Source organism: Neolamprologus multifasciatus, chromosome 23 (assembly GCF_963576455.1).
Source record: "Neolamprologus multifasciatus chromosome 23, fNeoMul1.2, whole genome shotgun sequence".
NCBI classification, from domain to species: Eukaryota; Metazoa; Chordata; class Actinopteri; order Cichliformes; family Cichlidae; genus Neolamprologus; species Neolamprologus multifasciatus.
The window spans coordinates 42,399,082-42,420,000 of record NC_140460.1 but is presented as its reverse complement, the minus strand read 5'-3'; the positions used below and the strand labels follow the sequence as shown (position 1 = coordinate 42,420,000).

The 20,919-nt window shown below is 44.1% G+C and overlaps 1 protein-coding gene and 1 long non-coding RNA gene across 2 annotated transcripts in view; both read left to right on the top strand.

Annotated features, from left to right (window-relative positions):
- Positions 1–20,919, top strand: part of LOC146492421 (uncharacterized) — a 425,011-nt gene that overhangs the window by 178,188 nt on the left and 225,904 nt on the right. The window lies entirely within an intron of this gene.
- On the top strand, positions 10,111–17,151 carry LOC146492423 (uncharacterized). Its single transcript, XM_085151559.1, has 2 exons — positions 10,111–13,988; positions 14,094–17,151. The coding sequence occupies exon 1, from the start codon at positions 10,114–10,116 to the stop codon at positions 11,206–11,208; it is 1,095 nt and encodes a 364-aa protein (XP_085007685.1). The 5' UTR covers positions 10,111–10,113; the 3' UTR covers positions 11,209–13,988; positions 14,094–17,151.

The following is a 20,919-nucleotide window of genomic DNA, read 5'->3' as shown; positions in this document are numbered from 1 at the left end:
ACATTACCTGGTCAGGACAGGTATGTTTTTATCTGCAAGCTAAGCTATGCCTCACTAACATCATGAATGAAGTCCGCTTGTAAAGTTTGTGGATACCTGTTGGTCAGTTCAGCGTGCATGGATTAAGTTGGAGATGCGAAAAATCAAAGTAAAAATATTTTTCTTCCAGGCTACTGCCAAGTCTCTCTAACAGCCCTGCACCTGCAGCTCCTAACACAGAAAACGCACAGTGAATACCTGCAATCAATACAATCATTTTCACTTTGATCTGCCACCAAGCTGAAGGGATCTCCACGTCCTCCATGTTAACCGGTGGAACTAAACACACCGAGTACCTTTAATGTTTAAATGTATGCAGTTTAAAGTTTCACACAGTAGAAATAAATTCAAATTCAAATTCAAATTCAAATTTTATTTGTCACACACACACAACCATACACAGTATGACATGGGGGTGAAATGCTTGTAGCTGCGCAATGCCCGACCATTAAATGACAGAAAAAAGATTTACAGTATTTACAATTTACTACAAAATTTACAAATTAACTTAGGAATTTACAGTAAAAATAAAAATAAATAAAAATGTGCAAACAGCAGAGAGAGATTATAAAGATTATAAATTATAGGAAATTATAGGAAATGTGTGGTGGTGCGTGTGGTGATGTGATGTGTGTGAGAGTCCAGTCTTATAGTGATGTGTGTGGGAGAGTACAGTCCTACACCTGGTTCAGGGCCCGAATAGCCTGGGGGAAGAAGCTCCTCCTCATTCTCTCTGTTTTGGCCTTAAGGGAGCGGAAGCGCTTCCCAGACCTCAACAGTGAGAAGAGTCCATTGTTGGGATGGGAGAGGTCCATCATAATCTTCCTAGCTTTGGACTTGCACCGCTTGGTGTAGATGGACAGCAGGTCAGGGAGCTCTGATTGAATGATGCGTTTGGCTGAGCGCACCACTCTTTGCAGATCTCGTCTGTCCTGCTTGGTGCTGTTCCCAAACCAGGTGCAGATGTTTGCCGTCAGGACGCTCTCGATGGTGCAGCAGTAGAAGTTCTTGAGCACCTTCAGTGGCAGATGGAAGTCTCTAAGTCTTCTGAGGAAGAAGAGACGCTGACGGGCTTTCTTAACCTGTGTGTTGATGTGGCAGGACCATGACAGGTCCTGAGTGATGTGGACACCCAGGTATCGGAAACTGTCCACTCTCTCCACTGGCGTGCCACTGATGATGAGGGGTTTGTAATTCCTCGCCTGCTTTGTGGTGAAGTCCACGATCAGCTCCTTAGTCTTGCTGATGTTTAGGAGGAGGTTATTCTCCTGGCACCAGGTCTCCAGGTTCCTAATCTCCTCCAGGTAGGCCGTCTCGATGTTGTCGGAGATCAGGCCTACAACAACAGTGTCATCAGCAAACTTGACAATGGAGGTGGTGTCTGATGTGGCTACACAGTCATGAGTAGGGATGGGTATCGTTTAGGTTTTATCCGATACCGGTGCCAAACCGGTACTTTTGAAACGGTGCCGGTGCTTAAACGGTGCCCAAACCGGTGCTTAAAGAATGGAAAACACAAAATTGGTCCAAAAACCTCTCATGTTCAGCTGTTTTTTTGCAAAAAGATAACAATGTTAGTCTTTTCTGCAGGTATAGGGCATATTTGGCATCACTCTTGGCTGGAAGCAGTGCTTAAACAATGGAAAAAACACAAACTTTGTCCAAAAACCTCTCATGTTTAGCTGTTTTCCACTTTTTCTTCGGTCATTTTAGCCTTTTTGGCCAGGGTGAAGGGAGTATCTGCCATCAAACAAGAAGACAGCCGCATGTAGCTATGATGGTGTTTGCTAGTTCACGTTACATGCATTAATTTAATAACGCGGTTAGCTTACTCAACGTAAATTACACACGAACAACATTAAGCTACTCACGCAGAGAAGAACGGCTGCTGCTGCATCATCATTTCTGCTACACTGGCAGGGCTAGGTTCATCGGATTTAAAGTGTGACCTCCTTTGACAGTATCAGCTTAAAGCACTTGTTGCAGCTGCTGAGTTTGCATCTTTTGCTGTGAAGTACAGCCAGACTTTTGACCGCTTTGCCTTGGGCATTTTTAATCTGTAGCTCTGCTCTAAAAGAACGTACGTACCTGGACCCGCCTACTATCCTCGAAACGTAAAATGATTGGCTAGAATCTAAAGTGTATCATTCCATACCAGTTGGTGGCAGTAATGCACCTTTCAGTTGTTTGCCAACCGCCAATAGAAATGTAAGGAAGAAGAAAGTGTATCACAGCTCAGGAAAAAAAGCACCGAAATAAAGCACCGAAATGCGCGCTGCTTTTCGGTCTGGTTACTACCGTTTATGTCAGAACCGGTGCCATGATGGCACCGGATACCGGTACCCATCCCTAGTCATGAGTGTACAGTGAGTACAGCAGGGGGCTTAAAACGCAGCCCTGAGGCACTCCAGTGCTGAGTGAGATGGAGGGGGAGACTTGTCTTCCCACCCTCACTGATTGGGGTCTGTCTGTGAGGAAGTTGAGGATCCACTGACACAGTGATGAGCTGAGTCCTAGATCCGTCAACTTGGTGAAAAGCTTAGAGGGAATTATTGTGTTGAATGCTGAACTGTAGTCCACGAACAGCATCCTAACATAATTCCCTCTGCCAGTGTCCAGGTGACTCAGGGATGTGTGGAGCAGGTGAGATATGGCATCGTCTGTGGAACGATTAGTCCGGTAAGCAAACTGAAGTGAGTCGATGGTGGCAGGAAGTGAAGAAGTGATGTGGTCTCTCATCAGTCTTTCAAAACACTTCATCACAATTGAGGTCAGTGCTACTGGACGGTAGTCATTGTGGCAAGCGGGCTGTTGTTTCTTTGGAACAGGAACTATAATGGACTGTTTGAAGCACGTGGGAACCACGGCTTGGGCCAGGGAGAGGTTGAAGATCTCCGTGAACACCGGTGTTAGCTGGTCAGCGCAGGCTCTCAGGACCCGGCCAGGGATTGCATCTGGTCCTGCTGCCTTCCTGGTGTTCACCCTCCTGAAGGTGTTCCTCACGGCATGCTCTGTGATGATGAATGCATTTTCTTCACTGGTGCACTCTGAGCGCGCGCAGCCGTTTGTTGTTTTCATTGCTGCGGCGTCGAAGCGAGCATAAAACGTGTTCAGCTCATCAGCCAGTGAAGCATCGGCATTCATCATTGAAGAAGCTCGTCGTTTATAGTCCGTTATAGTCCGCAGTCCTTTCCACAGGCTCCTAGAGTCGCACTGTCGTAGCTGTGACTCTAGTTTTTCCCCGTAGCTCCGCTTTGCCTTTCTGACCGCGCTGCGCACGTTGTAGGACGCAGCCTTGTATAGGTCCATATTACCGGAGACGAGCCCTTCATTGTAGGCAGCGGTGCGTGATCTCAGAGCGTCGCGGATGTTTTTATCCACCCACGGCTTCTGGTTGGGAAACATTCGGATGATAGTTCTTTCTGCTGTGTCGTCCGCTAGTTTCCCGATAAATCCCACAACCGCTTCCGTAAACATGTTTATGTCGTCAGAGCTGCACCAAAACATGTCCCAGTCTGCGTCATCCAGTGCGTCCTGCAGCGCGGCCACTGATTGGTCCGTCCAGCGAGCGACCTCCCTCCTGGTGGTTGGTGCTTTAGCCTTTGTTTGTAAGCAGGCATGAGGAAGATGGCGGCATGGTCCGATTTCCCAAATGCCGGCAGGGGTTGAGCCTTGTAACAGTTCTTGAACGGGGTGTAGCAGTGGTCTAATGTCCTAGTGCCCCGGGTGGGGCAGTTGATGTGCTGGTGAAGGTTGTGAAATGTCCGTTTGAGATTCACTCTGTTAAAATCTCCCATAACAATGAGTGCGGCATCTTGGTGAAGTGTTTGTTGATGTGTGAGAGCCTCATGTAGCTCACATAAGGCACTGTCCGAGTCCGCGTGAGGCGGAATGTAAACAGTGCAGGCAATGACCGCAGTGAATTCCCGAGGGAGATAGAAAGGGCGACATTTAACGATCAAAAGTTCCAGATTGGGCGAGCAAGAGCGTGTGAGTGGGTAGATGTTTGTGCTGTCGCACCATCTGTTGTTCACCGTCAAACACACTCCACCACCTCTTTTCTTCCCCGACTCCATTGTCCTGTCCATACGGTAAACCGAAAAGAACCCCGTCGGCTGCACGGCGTGGTCTGGTATCGCTGGGTTCAGCCAAGTCTCGGTGAAGCAGAGGAGGTTGCAGTCCCGAATGTCTCTCTGGAACTTGATTCTGGCTCTGAGGTCATCAAGCTTGTTCTCGATGGATTGAACATTGGCTAGCAGGATACTGGGCATGGGTGCGCGGTGTGCGCGAGCCCGTAGCCTGTTCCTGATGCCGGCTCGTTTACCTCGAGGCCGTCGCTTAGGGTCGCGTCCTTTGTTCTCTCTCAGGATCTCAATATAAAAAAAAAATATAAAAATATTCAAAATAAACAGCAGCATTGAGAGTGCACTCAACATTAAAAGAATTAACTCATGTTAAAATGTTTATTCAATCACTCTGGTGCAACATTAACACCTTGTTTGCAACAATCTTGCATTTTACCATATAGATCTTATCATTGTTCCACCTTCATCTACTTATGTTTCTAAGTGGAGCTGGCAGCACTTATAGGGATTATTATGTGCTGAAGAAGAGTCAAATGATATATGAAACGTCTCCTTTTATGTGCTTGTTCACAGAGCCTGAAGCAGAACGCACAGCTTAACACAGAAAACTGACAACCTGTTATCTCCTACGCAAAGAAAGCCCGGCTATGTTGAACTTCCTCCATATTACACCTCTGAGAGATAAAACAAGAAATCAATGCATCTTTAATAAAGCCATAATCTAAAACACATATTCTCTCACTACATGACACTGTCACAGGTGCTGACTGTGAAAACAAACCGCCAACTGTTGTAGGCTCAGCTGAAGGATAAATGATGCAGAAATTGGACGAAAGAGCAAAGAGCTCTGGATTTTGTTTTTGCATTTCTTTGAATAATATCTCATTTCCTTGTGAACTGTGAAGCTCACGGTGAAGTCGGATTCTTCGGGTGTGAGTTCAGGGTCAGGGAGGTGAATGAAGTTATATCCAAGCAGAGCGATGATGCCTCTGGGTGGAACTTCAGTTCAGGAACAGCTCAGCTTTTGCAGAGGTTTGCACTCCGAGTGCCTTCTAATTAGCATGAGTGATGGAAACTCCTCCTGATTTTACTGTTGGCCTTGAATTCATTTTCACAGCGTCTCCATGCAAATACTGTTTTCCACCCCCATTAAAGTGTTTGGAGAGCATTTCAGGCATGTCGGGAGGGGGGCTGCAGGAGGATTGAGGGACTTTACAGCACTGTGGGGCCACCATGTACACGCACATGCACAGAGACACACTTTCCCTATAATTTAATACACATTGCATACATAACTCTCTCTGGAAATATGACTAAATAACACATTAATACTGTGACTTTATTAAGAAAAAAAAGTCACAATTCACAACAACACACAACAAAAACAGGTCCAGATCCAGTCCAGGTAAGTCTGTCAGAGGAATGTTACGAACGTTGCTCCAGAGATGTTCATGTATGTATGTAGTGCTTCCCATTGGTAGTTTTTCATCCTCAGTAAGTGTATGCCCCAACCTGATGGGTCCTATCTGTATAACATTAGTTATTTTTTATTTTATTTAAAAGTTGCTCATTTTCTTACACTCCTGTTGTATTCCCAGCTTGTGTTCTGTTCCCCATCCTTCTGTGCCAGTCCTGTTTTCATTTAGTTATCATTCTCCTCATACCTGCAGCTGTTCTCGTTACAGTTGCCAGATTGTCTAGTTTCATTATTCAAACTCTTTTATGCTTTTGTCTCTTTTACTTTGGATGTTTCCTTGTGCATATGATATATAGAACTGTTTATCGGACTATGACCTTTGTCTGCTACCTCACTGTCCTCCTCCCTCACTATGTATTACTTTGTTTGGATTTTGAACTTTGTTCTCCTGAGTCCTACATTTGGAACCTCTTGGCCACTTTAGTTGCACTGAAACATGGTATAGGTAACAGAAAGCTCGGGAGGTAGAGCCAGTCACATACTAGTTGGAAGGTTTGATCCCCATCTGTTCCAGTCTGCACACCAAGTTGGTCTCCAATGCATCTATGGCAGTGTGAATGTTAGATAGAAAGTGCATAAAGTGCCTGTTTGAATGAGTATATAAGAACCAGACCATTTACCATTCAGCACAATAATTAGCTGCATGTTTAGTTTAGTCTGTCTTTGTAGCAAGTGAGGAAGAAACCTGTTATTTTTTTTGGCATGGTTTGTTTTTGTTAACTGGAATGTTCCATTGTCGTTTCGATAAATATCTGTCTACATGAAAATACTGAAAATGTTCCTGGGAATGTGGAACTGGGGCTAAAAAAGGAGTAGGCCCAGGTCCAGTGCTGGGTGCATGCTAAGATCCAGTAGCATCAGGAAGGAGTACCCATTTGGTAGTAGCCCAAGGATCTGCAGACTGTCCTCTGCACTAGTGCGGGATGCTGTCAGGTAGTGTTGGGAGCCCACCGGCAGCCAGGATGAGGAGCTCTACTAAAAGAAAAGGCTCTGTAATGGGGTGGACAGCAGGAGTTCCTGCAGCATGCTTGTAATGCCCTGTCCTGTGAGAATATATAAGACTCAGACGGAGGAGGGGGCTGCATGTATGCAGACTTAAAAATGCATAAATTCTTACAAATGTCTTGGATAACCTTAAAGGCCGTATAGCACCGTATCACCCTATTAGAGCACTCCACTCTCAGATTGCGGGTTTAGGATATTTAAAAGCAGAATGGGAGGCACAGCTTTTCCTCTTCTTGTTGAACCAGCTTCCAGTTTGCATTCAGAAGACAGACACTATCTCTACTTTTAAGATTAGGCTTCAAACTTTCCTTTCTACTAAAGCATATAGTTAGGGCAGCTGTTGGTGCTATCATCATCCATGAGTGTTTCTTTTTACACAGCTTTTTCACACACTATGTGTTTATGCACCACTTTGCATGTAATTGTTAGTCATTACTGATAACCTCTGACTCTCTGTGTGTTTTTGTCCTGTCTCCCTCCACTCAGCCCCCCACACAGATGGCTGCCCTTACCTGGGTTGTTCTGATGGAGGTATCTTCCAGTTTAAAGGTCACTTGTTGCCAAGCGCTTGCTCATATTGTATTATTGTAAATATTATAATATAAAGTGCCTCAAGACAACTGTAATTGTTATTTGGTGCAATGTAAATAAAACTTGATTGAATTTAAAACACACACAAAAATCAACAAAACAACAAAACAACAAAACAACAAAATAAAAACTCACAATATCACTCTCTCAAGATATCAGCAAAACAACAGTAGTCACCCCAGCTTTGGCATTGCAAGACAAAGTCATGTTTTTCCCCATTCACATGTCAGGCTTCTCTCTGGTAAGACCACAGGTGGAGGCGTCTGTTTCTACATTAATAGTGGCTGGTGCACAGATGTAACAGTGATTGCTCAGCACTGCTCTTCCTCTCTGGAATACCTTTTTATTCACTGCAAACCGTTTTATTCTCCGCGGGAGTTTGCTTCATTTATCTTGGCTGCTGTTTACATCTCGCCAGATGCGGATGTGCAGGCAGCTCAGTGCGTCCTCGCGGAGCAGATACTGCACATGGAGCGGACATTCCCGGACTCTCTCATTATTGCTCTTGGGGACTTTAACAAAGCCAATCTCAGCCAAGAGCTTCCCAAATACAAGCAGTATATTAAATGCCCGACCAGAGAAGAGAGGACATTGGACCACTGTTACAACGTGGTGCCCCACGCTTCACTCTGACTTTCTGACCACGTCATGATCCACCTGATCCCCGCGTACAGACAGAGGCTGAAGCTCTCCAAACCTGTCGTGAGGACTAAAAAACTGTGGAGCAACGAGGCTGTGGAGGAGCTTCGCACGTGTTTGGAGTCTACAGACTGGGACACAATGAGGGCTGCTTCTAACAGCTTGGATGAGTTTACGGACACTGTCACCTCCTATATCCACTTCTGCGAGGACAGCATTGTGCCATCACGCACCAGGGTGAGTTATAACAATGACAAACTCCGGTTTACTCCTAAACTCAAAAAGCTGTGGCTGGAAAAGAGAAAGGCGTTCAGAAGCGGAGACAGGGACTGCTACAGAGAGGCCAAGTACAGGCAGAGGTGGGTCGAGCATCCAAAAATTGTACTCAAGTAAGAGTAGCATTACTTTAAAATATTATTACTCAAGTAAAAGTGAAAAGTAGTCGTCAAAAAAGTTACTCAAGTAAGAGTAAAAAAGTACTTGGCGAAAAGACTACTCAAGTAGCGAGTAAGTGTTTGAAATGTCCAATTAATTTTTTAAAAAAATGTTATCAGACAAACAAAAATAAATAAATATACAAATTTTACCATTTTCAAAAGGAATATATGTAAAAACATCAACAAAATAAGGCACAGCAATTCTAATTTTCAGATTTCAGGTTTTCACAACATAAAGCTTTTTTCACCAAAACCTGCAGTAAATAAGCAGCAGTTTGCTCTCAAGGTTCTTTCTGTGAAGCTCTAACTGTTTAGCAGAGAACAGGAGTCCTGCGTGACTGAGAAGTCCTTCACAAGCTCCAGATGCAGGAAGAGCTGTATTGATTTTTGTATGATATCATCACCCCCACCCGAGATTGGGTACAAAGCCCCAAGTGCGATAGGAGAAGGATCGTTGAGTGCGAGAGGAACTGACCTGAAAGATAGGATCATGGCCAAGCTTGAAACCTGGACCCCCCGTAGCCGGTTACCAAGATTACGTGAAGTACCCTCAGAAGGTCTGCTAGAGGATGTTAATGCAGCACTACGGATGATACCTACAACCACGATTACCGACACTAACAAGCTGATCTACAATACGGCAGCAGTGATCAGTGAGATGCTTGGCTACAAGTTGAACAGCCACAAGGAGCAGTACCCTCCATGGAGAAGGAGGCTAGAGGCTAAGATCAAGGTAGCACGGAGGGAGGTTAGCCAACTAACGGTGTTGCAGAAAGGTGCGACAAAGAAGGTGCATAAGAAATACAGCAAGCTGTCCATACCTGCGGCCTTGGAAACTGCCAAGCAAAGACTCACAGCCTTGGCCAGCCGCTTGAGGAGGTACACCAGAGAGATAGAAGGCAGGAGAATAAACCAGCTGTTCTCCACAGAACCAGCAAAGGTGTACTCTCAGTGGCAAGGGAACAATAATAAGAGAACAGCACCACCAAGGCTGGAGACGGAGCAATACTGGAAGAGCATATGGGAGAAGGACGCAACCCATAACGGCAATGCTCAGTGGCTAGTGGATCTGACCATAGCAACCTCCCTGAACAGGGTCCAGTAACCATCATGGTGGCAGATATCCAAGCAAGGGTCTCTAGTATGAAGAGTTGGACAGCACCAGGGCCCGACATGGTTCACGCCTACTGGCTAAAGAAGCTGACTGCACTCCACGAGCGTCTGGCAGCACAAATGAACCAGCTGCTAGTTAACGAGAGACAACCAGAATGGCTAACCGAAGGTCGGACGGTCCTGATCCCCAAGGACCCCAAGAAGGGACCAGTCCCCTCCAACTACCGACCAATAACCTGCGTCAGCACCACGTGGAAGCTCCTGTCAGGCATCATATCGGCTAAGATGAACAGGCACATGGGTCAATACATGAGCGGGGCACAGAAAGGAATTGGCAAGAATACCAGAGGCGCAAAACACCAGCTACTGGTAGACAGAACAGTCAGCCGAGACTGCAAGACCAGACTAACCAACCTGTGCACTGCCTGGATTGATTACAAGAAGGCCTATGACTCAATGCCCCACAGCTGGATACTGGAATGCCTAGAATTGTACAAGATCAATGGGACCCTAAGAGCCTTCATCAGGAACTCAATGGGGATGTGGCGTACAACACTAGAGGCCAACTCCAAGCCCATAGCACAAGTCACCATCAAGTGCGGGATCTACCAGGGAGATGCTCTGTCCCCACTGCTGTTCTGCATAGGCCTGAACCCCCTCAGTGAGATCATTAACAAGACTGGCTACGGATACCGACTACGGAGCAGTTGTCAGCCACCTCCTGTACATGGATGACATCAAGCTGTATGCCAAGAGTGAACGAGACATCGATTCACTGATCCACACTACCAGGCTATACAGCAATGACATTGGAATGTCGTTCGGGCTGGAGAAGTGTAGTCAGATGGTAACAAAGAGAGGGAAGGTAGTCAGAACTGAGGGGATTGAACTACCAGAAGGCAACATTGCAGACATAGAGGACAGTTACAAGTACCTGGGGATCCCGCAGGTGAATGGGAACCATGAAGAGGCCGCTAGGAAAGCTGCAACCACCAAGTACCTGCAGAGGGTCAGGCAAGTCCTGAGGAGTCAGCTGAACGGTAAGAACAAGATCCGGGCCATCAACACGTACGCCCTGCCCGTGATCAGGTACCCTGCTGGGGTAATAGGCTGGCCAAAGGAGGAGATAGAAGCCACTGACATAAAGACAAGAAAGCTCCTTACCATGCATGGAGGGTTTCACCCCAAGTCCAGCACCCTGAGGCTGTACGCTAAGCGGAAGGAAGGGGGCCGGGGACTGGTGAGTGTCAGCACCACAGTCCAGGATGAGACAACGAACATCCACGAAGACATCACAAAGATGGCCCCAACGGACAGCGTGCTCAGTGAATACCTCAGGCAGCAGAAACCCAAGAAAGAGGAGGGAGACGAGGAACCATCATGGAAGGACAGGCCCCTGCACGGTATGAACCACCGGCAGATAGAGGAGGTGGCTGATATCCAGAAATCCTACCAGTGGCTGGACAAAGCTGGACTGAAAGACAGCACAGAGGCACTAATCATGGCAGCACAAGAACAAGCTCTGAGCACAAGATCCATAGAGGCTGGGGTCTATCACACCAGGCAAGACCCCAGGTGCAGGCTGTGTAAAGATGCCCCAGAGACAATCCAGCACATAACAGCAGGGTGCAAGATGCTAGCAGGCAAGGCATACATGGAACGCCATAACCAAGTGGCCGGCATAGTGTACAGGAACATCTGTGCCGACTATAACCTGGAAGTCCCGAGGTCAAAGTGGGAGACGCCCCCAAGGGTGATGGAGAATGACCGAGCTAAGATCCTGTGGGACTTCCAGATGGAAGTAGCGGGTCAGCAATATTAGAAAGAAGGAACACGAGAAGCTGAGAAATATCAAGGGCTTAGAGAAGATATCGAGAGGATGTGGAGGGTGAAGGTATCGGTGGTCCCCGTGGTAATCGGAGCACTAGGTGCGGTGACTCCCAAACTAGGCGAGTGGCTCCAGCAGATCCCGGGAACAACATCGGAGATCTCTGTCCAGAAGAGCGCAGTCCTGGGAACAGCTAAGATACTGTGCAGGACCCTCAAGCTCCCAGGCCTCTGGTAGAGGACCCGAGCTTGAAGGATAAACCGCCCGCAGGGGTGAGCTGGGTGGTTTATATATATATATATGTGTGTATGTGTGTGTGTGTGTGTGTGTTATACAGGTATTTTAGCTTTTGGTATGCTACTAGACACACACTGATCATTTTTTGCTGGTTTTAAATGCCAGGCTCATTTTACCCATCATGACTTACTCAGCCTGTGAAAATAGTTGCATAATACATTTTGTTGCTCTGGAGTGAAGAAAAAGACTTGATGTTGCCATAGTGATGTCATCAGCATTATCTCAGCTGTGTGCTTGGAGCCTCAGAATGTATTACAAAAAGCTGTTATTACATACTGGAGGTGTGGAGATTAACAGCTCTCTGCAAAGCTGTCAGCCTGCAATAAAAAATACATAAAAAACACTCACATGCAAGTTGCACAACAGTTCATGTAGAATCCAGTGCATCAGAGGCTAGAGACTAAAGCTTCAAGGAGTAACTTTTAAATATTACACTTGAAAGTAATCAGTTTCAAAAGAATTTGACCTAGAGTCTAAATAAAATTGAATTTCATCTTTGAGTTTAGGGCAGCATGGTGGCACGGTGGTGAGCACTGGTGCCTCACAGCAAGAAGGTCCTGTGTAGCGTTTGCATGTTCTCCCCGTGTTTGCGTGGGTTCCCTCCAGGCACTCCGCCTTCCTCCCACAGTCCAAAGACATGCGGTTTGTGGGGGCAGGTTAATTGATTAGTCTAAACCTTCTTGTTTAATGATTTTTCTTTATTTTACAAAGGGTTGGAAGAGTCATTGATGATATTTTCCTGTGTTTGCAGGTTAGTACGTGGTAAAAACCACCCGTGTCTGCGCCTATGCCATGTTTCAAAGGGGCTGAGATTCTGATTCTAGCATTTAGAAGTTACAGTTTGTCCACAGTGGAGTCAGACTTTGCAGGTCAAAAGTGGCTACACTGTGGCTCTGTTGTATTGTGCTTTAAGCTTTATTTACACAGTGAATATTTGTATTCACGCGCTTTACAGTTGAATGCAAAGATATGTTTTTGTGCCACAGGTCCCAGAAAGTTTCAAGAAAACAAAGTTCAGCTGAATGTTATTGACTTAATAATGTTAAAAAATAATTAAGTAATTTAAAAATGTGCAGCATTGTTATACAAATATGTTTGTATGACAATGTATGTATGTGTATGTATGTTCAAAGCAGCTAAAAGAGTAACATACTTTTACTATAGCTGAGTATTGTTAGACGTTAGTGTCCTATACTACTGTGTGACTTTCTCTTGTTTTGTATAATAGTCCTCCTCTCTGTATATATTTCCTGTTTGTTATTTATTCCTGTGGCCTTAATATTTACATTTAATCCTGCACAGGTTGTATGGTGCACCCACAATTTCATTGTACATGTACAGTGACAATAACGGGCTATTCTACTCTAAGTTGGACTACATAGCTATAGTAGACTTTAATCATGTGAGACTGACTGTGTGTGTTCATTTGGACTGAAATGAGAGATAGTTTTATATATATCATTTTTTAAAGATATGTCTAATCACCCAAGTGAATAAAGAGTATGAAAAAGTGTGTATATTAAAGAGGCTTTCTAAGTATTTTTAATGCAAGATCTCCAAACTGCATCACAGCAACATTTTATAAATGGTAAATGGCCTGTATTTGTAAAGCGCTTTTCTAGTCCCTAAGGACCCCAAAGCGCTTTACACATCCAGTCATCCACACATTCACACACACATTCACACTCTGGTGATGGCAGCTACATTGTAGCCACAGCCACCCTGGGGCGCACTGACAGAGGCAAGGCTGCCGGACACTGGCGCCACCGGGCCCTCTGACCACCACCAGTAGGCAACGGGTGAAGTGTCTTGCCCAAGAACACAACGACCGAGACTGTCCAAGCCGGGGCTCGAACCGGCAATCTTCCAATTACAAGGCGAACTCCCAACTCTTGAGCCACGATCGTCCTTTATATACAGCATGATGTATAGTATGTGCAGTGTTGGGGAGTAACGGAATACATGTACCGCCGTTACGTATTTAAAATACAAAATATGAGTAACTGTATTCCGTTACAGTTACCGTTTAAAAAGGTGGTATTTAGAATACAGTTACTTTGTTGAAATAAATGGATTACACGGCGGTACTTCCCTGTTTCATATTGTGGCGGGTCAGGACTGTTTGGGTTTTGTTTGACAGCTACGTTCTGTTGTTCCAGGCGGCAGCGTTACGGTTGCCATGGTTACAGGGTGACGCTCTCTCTCTGCCTGTTTCCTGGGTGAGAGAGCACCTGTTGTTGTTGTTGTGCTAAGCTAACAGGCAGAATGCTACAGGTATAGCTCTAAAGAATGTAGCATCATGGGCAGTGTAGTCCGTGCTGCAGGGAGAATGGACTGCCATACACGTTATGTGTCTGTGAGCGAGGGAGGGAGAAAAAGGAAAAGTACGAGCTGTCATCGAGCAGAAACGGGAGCTGGAAGCATGTAAATATAATAATAACCACTGCAGCCAAGAAGAGAGCCTGACGAGCCCAGCTGTAAGTAAGCTATTAAGACTCGACTGTACACCGTGTTCGTGTTTTCCTCTGAAACAATAAGTTCTGTTGGAGCAGCCTTTCAACGCCTCTCTCTGTCTCTGCTAGCAAAGTTGACCCAGACAACAAAGTAAAGCTAGTTTTCAGCTACGAGCCGACACAGAACCCACCGTATTAGCCAGAGGTCCCTTTACTACGGTTCGGAGCCGCGGACCTTCAGTAACAGTAATAAATCACAGCAATAGTACATTCATGTAGTTGTAAACAGCATGATAATATATTAAGTAATCCAAAGTATTCAGAATACGTTACTCTCATTGAGTAACGTAACGGAATACGTTACAGAATACATTTTGGGGCATGTAATCTGTAATCTGTAATGGAATACATTTTAAAAGTAACCTTCCCAACACTGAGTATGTGTCTATTTGCATTCACAACATAGTTGGATAATTCAGAGGTTATATAAGATGGTCCTCCTTGGCATTCACAGCGCAGTAAAGAACTGGGATTTTCATGCATGCAAACAAAAACACATTACAGCTGGCCTGAAATTTGAGGAGACAAACGCTGTTGTTTCTGGTCCTTTCTGCTGTTTGCACATTGCAATGTGTAGCTAATTTTTCTGTGGAAGACAAAGAAACACCCAGTTTATTTTAGTTGCATTCACAAAGAAATAAAGACTATTATGACAAAATGAATTTGTAACAAACATATTACTCATAACAGTGTAGGTAGACATAAATTAAAGCCCTCCCTGTGAGGTGTTGAGAAGACCCACCACCTGCTGATGAGATTTCTCATCATGTCTTGGAATATCCATCTATCATCTATCTATCATCTATTCACAGGTTTCAAGAGCAAAAATCTAATGACTAATTATTGCATTTACTGTCAGTCTCTGCAGTGTTTATATGCTCATGACTTTCATTTTACACCTATTTGTGTTTTTTTGGATATCAAGTAAAATGTATCACCAATGATTTCAGCAGGTTCTCGTTCCTGCTGCACTGCTAGTACTCACTTTTCCAGAGGCCAAGTCTGAGCCATGAACAATTTATTGGTGAATTTTGCTGTGCTAAACCAAACACTTCTCGAGCACTCGGTTCCTTAAATCACTGTTTCACAGTCCTATTATCACACAGTGTGGGTGAATATATTAAGGAAAGGATCTGAGTGAAGGGAAGGGGATGGAGGGGTTAATCAGCCACAGTTACACAGACTCAGGGTGGAACATCAGTAGCATTCGGCCGCCCTGCATATCTCATGTGAGTGGTATGTCACAGCCCGGGCTCACTTTTCCCCACTGAGAGACCATTTATGGACCTTGCAATGGGAAGAGGGCATGCATAAAACAAGGCTGCGCCCCTGGGGTTAGTGTGTGGACAGGAAGCATGAGTGCAGAAAATTCACTGACACAAAAAGCCTCTTGCAAAGCCAAAGAGAGCAGGCAGGGAGAAGAAGCTCTGCTGGACACATGGAGAAGATTATACACACGAAGTAAAATCCATTTTAAGGAAGGTACACATATTAAGTAATTCATACACCACCTTTTTACTGTGGACTTTACACACTCACATATTAATGGAGATTAATATCCATGGACATTCAGAGGCTTCACTTAAATCCTCACTAAATGATACATTTATTTATACTTTAGAGACCAACAGTTTATATAAATCACTGTCACACATCAATAATGTATATAGTTTCATTTAAATTTTAATTATTATTATTATCTCCATAAATATGTAAGTGTGCATAGAAAAAGTGTTGTATGAATTGTATGAGTGTCGTGTGTTCATGTACTAATATCAATGCTGCCAATTTGTTTAACAACAAGATGATTTAAAGCAAAACAGAAACAAATGTAATCATTTATTACAACACTCAAGTAACTAATTGACTAATTTCTCTCCGGGAACTCCTGCTTCCTCCCACAGTCCAAAAACATGCACTTAGTGGGGATAGTTTAATTGAAAACTCTTAATTGCCTACAGCAGGGGTCGGCAACCTGCGTCTCTGGAGCCGCGTGCAGCTCTTTAGTCCTTATCCTGCGGCTCCGGGTGGTTTGGGAAAATAAATTAGAAGTATTTAGCTGAAGTGCATTTTATTTGTGTTTAGTTCTTTTTTTAACTTGTAGTTATAATAGAAATATAATATTTCTATTATATTATTTTTTCACCGCTCAAAATAAGCGTCACACTCGCGGAAGCCGGTGTACCCGCCAAAACGCCGTGCATTTATCGAGACTTTCAGCCCCAGGTAGGCCAGTTATGGATCTTTGGATCCACATTATGTCAGCAGCTCCACCGTGAACTATGTTACAAACAAACACGCTCACGCCTCACAGACGACAGCTTACAGTAAAGATGAAAGTGACTTCGCTGTGCGCAGAGGTTCAGGAGCAGAAGTCCCGTTGTAAACATATCACGGCAGACCCGACGATGTTTGCATGAACACGCTTTTCAGCATCTCTTTATTGACCACTTTTCACACACGGTTGCTGTACGCACACAGCCGGCTGTAGCTTTGCAGCTCACAGCCCGACACACACCAACACAACAGCACAGACGTTAAGGCGGCGAGGCGTGATTGCGGGTGCCGCGCAGGTGCGTCCGCCTCCCCTGCAGCGGCGCTGCAGACCACGCCCCGCCACACACATTAACCAGGTAATATACATATTTAGGCAGAATTTTGTAAATATCTATTTTTCCTTTTTCAGCAGCATGTTGCTTTTTTCCCAGTTATTTTTTAAAAATCAGGTCAAGGCTCCAAAAGCACAAAGGCGATATGAGGGTGGCGGCTCACAACAGTTTTTGTTTGCTGGATCATTTTAGTTCAGCTTTCCTTTGGTTATATTTCTTTAAGAGTTCAAATGTGTTCATTACATAAATAAAATGTAATTTTCTCTGTAGCACTTCATGGATTTCATAAGCAACACACCTTAGTTGCTCTGTGGATTCTTTTAAAAAGCAGTTAAAAACTTTTCTGTTCAAACAAGCCTTTTGTTGATCTACGTATTTTATATTCTTTACATTATTTACATTTGATCTTTTACATTGTGTTTAATGTCTATTGATTGTATTTTTATTTTAATATTTGTGTACAGCGCTTTGTGACTGCCTGTCTGTGAAAAGCGCTTAATAAATAAACTTTACTTACTTTAGTTGTTCACACAAAGCATAAAGGTAAAAAACAATATATATATAGTGTTATCTTCATTTTAGATTTCAAAAAGTATTTGCGGCTCCCAGAGTTTTCTTTTGCGTGGAAACTGGTCCAAGTGGCTCTTTGGGTGTTAAAGGTTGCTGACCCCTGGCCTATAGGCTTCAATGTGGGAGTGAGTGTGAGTGCGATTGGTTGATGTGTACACGTGTTGGCCCTGCGACAGACTGGCGACTTGTCCAGGGTGTACCCTGCCTCCCCCTCCCTGAGAAAGGATAAGTGGAAGAGAATGGATGGATGTGTCATTGATGCAGAGTGGTGAGAAAGTAGCAACTATAATACTATTTATTATTTTTTTAATTTAAACTTCAATTCAATTCAATTCAATTTTATTTATATAGCGCCAAATCACAACAAATGTCGCCTCAAGGCGCTTCATAGATACAGAGAAAAACCCAACAATCATATGACCCCCTATGAGCAAGCACTTTGGCGACAGTGGGAAGGAAAAACTCCCTTTTAACAGGAAGAAACCTCCGGCAGAACCAGGCTCAGGGAGGGGCGGGGCCATCTGCTGTGATTGGTTGGGGTGAGAGAAGGAAGACAGGATAAAGACATGCTGTGGAAGAGAGACAGAGATTAATAACAGATATGATTCAATGCAGAGAGGTCTGTTAATACATAGTGAGTGAGAAAGGTGACTGGAAAGGAAAAACTCAATGCATCATGGGAATCCCCGGCAGCCTACGTCTATTGCAGCATCACTAAGGGAGGATTCAGGGTCACCTGGTCCAGCCCTAACTATATGCTTTAGCAAAAAGGAAAGTTTGAAGCCTAATCTTGAAAGTAGAGATAGTGTCTGTCTCCTGAATCCAAACTGGAAGCTGGTTCCACAGAAGAGGGGCCTGAAAACTGAAGGCTCTCCCTCCCATTCTACTTTTAAATACTCTAGGAACAACAAGTAGGCCTGCAGAGCGGGAGCGAAGTGCTCTAATAGGGTGATATGGTACTACAAGGTCATTAAGATAAGATGGGGCCTGATTATTTAAGACCTTGTATGTGAGGAGCAGGATTTTGAATTCAATTCTGGATTTAACAGGAAGCCAAAACAGGAGAAATATGCTCTCTCTTTCTAGTCCCTGTCAGTACTCTTGCTGCAGCATTTTGGATTAACTGAAGGCTTTTCAGTGAGTTTTTTGGACATCCTGATAATAATGAATTGCAGTCGTCCAGCCTGGAAGTAATAAATGCATGAACTAGTTTTTCAGCGTCACTCTGAGACAGGATATTTCTAATTTTAGAGATGTTGCGCAAATGGAAGAACGCAGTCTTACATATTTGTTTAATATGTGCGTTGAAGGACATATCCTGGTCAAAAATGACTCCAAGGTTCCTCACAGTGTTACTGGAGGCCAAGGTAATGCCATCCAGAGTAAGAATCTGGTTAGATACCATATTTCTAAGCTTTTCAGCGCCGAGTACAATGACCTCAGTTTTATCTGAGTTAAGAAGCAGAAAGTTAGTGGCCATCCAAGTCTTTATGTCTTTAAGACATTCCTGCAGTTTAACTAATTGGTGTGTGTTATCTGGCTTCATGGACAGATAGAGCTGGGTGTCATCTGCATAGCAGTGAAAATGTATGCTATGTCTTCTAATGATGCTGCCTAGGGGAAGCATGTATAATGTAAACAGAATTGGTCCTAGCACTGAACCCTGTGGAACTCCATAATTAACCTCAGTGTGTGAAGAGGACTCTCCATTTACATGCACAAATTGGAGTCTATTAGATAGATATGATACAAACCACTGCAGTGCAATACCTGTAATACCTACAGCATGTTCTAATCGCTCTAATAGGATATTATGGTCAACAGTATCGAACGCTGCACTGAGGTCAAGAAGGACAAGCACAGAGATGAGTCCACTGTCAGAGGCCATAAGAAGATCATTTGTAACCTTCACTAAAGCCGTTTCTGTGCTGTGATGAACTCTGAAACCTGACTGAAACTCTTCAAATAAACCATTCCTCTGCAGATGATCTGTTAGCTGTTTGCTGTTTGACAACTACTCTTGTGAACACAGTGATGCAGGAGGCTGCGAAACTGCTTAAATGAATGGAGAAACATGAACACTATGGTTGTGTTAGTGGGGAACAAAGTTTGGCACATAAGTTAATACTGGTAATGGCTATATGACATGTACAGTGGGTAGTTTTTTCCATATTTGTCAAAGATACATCTGAATAAATGCAAAGTTTTTAAATTATGATTTCATTTACTAAGAGTGAAAACACTACCTGGCTCTGTGCGAACAAGTCATTGTTGCTTTTGGAGTTCAGCTTTGACTAGTCACACCGTGAATACTGCCAGACATGTTGACCAAGTGAAGCAGAATATTCCAAAAAGGGGTCATGATGCCACTATAAGAAATAGTTGAGAAACAAGGTCATTGGCACTGATCAGTCTGGAAAGGATTACAAAGCCATTTCTAAGGCTCCAGAAAACCACAGCATGAGTATTATCCACAAATGGAGAAAGCCTGGAACGATGGTGAACCTTCCCAGGAGATGCCTGCCTACCAAAATGACTCCAAGAGCATATGTACAACTCATCCAGGAAGTCACAAAGGAGCTCAGAACAACAAAAACACAAAAAACCCAAACCCACACACACGTCACACATCACAAAGTCAAAAACAAAACCAACTTGATGCTACCCAAGCCTTTGTGAAAATATTCTGTGGAACAACAAGACAAATGCAGAAATGTTGGGAAGATTGGAGTCCCATTCCATCTGGTGTAAAATATTTCATAAAAAAACATTGTGCCTAAGGTCAAACATGGTGGTGGTGGGCCTGGAGGTCTGGAGCTGCTTTGCTGCTTCAGGACCTGGACTTGCACTAACTGATGAACCATGAAGCAGACATGGGTTGTGTAGCAGGGCAATGATCTGAAGTCCACCTCTGAATGACAAAACACAAACATAAAATGATGGTTTCTTCCTGCTGATGCTTTATCAGAAGGTTAAACAGGCCATTCATATTAAAAAAAAAAAACTCCACTGGGTGAATTTGAGCAATTCTGCAATGAAGTGTTGATGTTACCATAGTGATGCCTTTCAAGCGACATGAAAGACCTTTTGGCAGTCATCACCAGTGTTGGGTAAGTTACTTTAAAATAGTAACTTAGTTACATTACTAGTTACTTCTATCAAAAGTAACTCAGTTACTTCAAGTTACTCGTTACTCGTTCAAAGTAACTAGTTACTAGGGAAAGTAACTTTGGTTTTACTCAGAATTCTCTTGTTAATGTGTTGCTTCCATAACTTTGCCCGTCTTCTAGCTTGCTTACTTGCCACAGTGCACTGTGCCACCTACCAATAGAAAGGAAAAGATAATGTGCATGTTTTCACGAGAGAAATCCCACGCCTGGACCATCATTGATCGCTGCCATGATTCTAGCCTACGTCACAGCGTCATGTGCGCCTTTTACATCCAACACAAAAACTGCAGTCGTGGTGCTTTGATTGTACTCAGAACTCGGAAATTCTGCCTTCTGAATCGGAAGATGTAGGTAACACCAGACTGCAGATGAGCTGCATACAGGGCTGGACTGGGACAGAAAATCGGCCCGGGCGTTTTGACTAGAGACTGGCGCCATTATAGGAAAAATCATAAAGCCTTTGAATGAAAACAAACGCTGTTGTGACAGTGATGTTCACTGTTTTGATGGTATATATGCATCAATCTATCAATCCTTTGTTGTAAG

Excerpts from the sequence above, each read along its gene's own strand:
- LOC146492423 (XM_085151559.1), top strand. The coding sequence starts at position 10,114 with ATGGATGACATCAAGCTGTATGCCAAGAGTGAACGAGACATCGATTCA.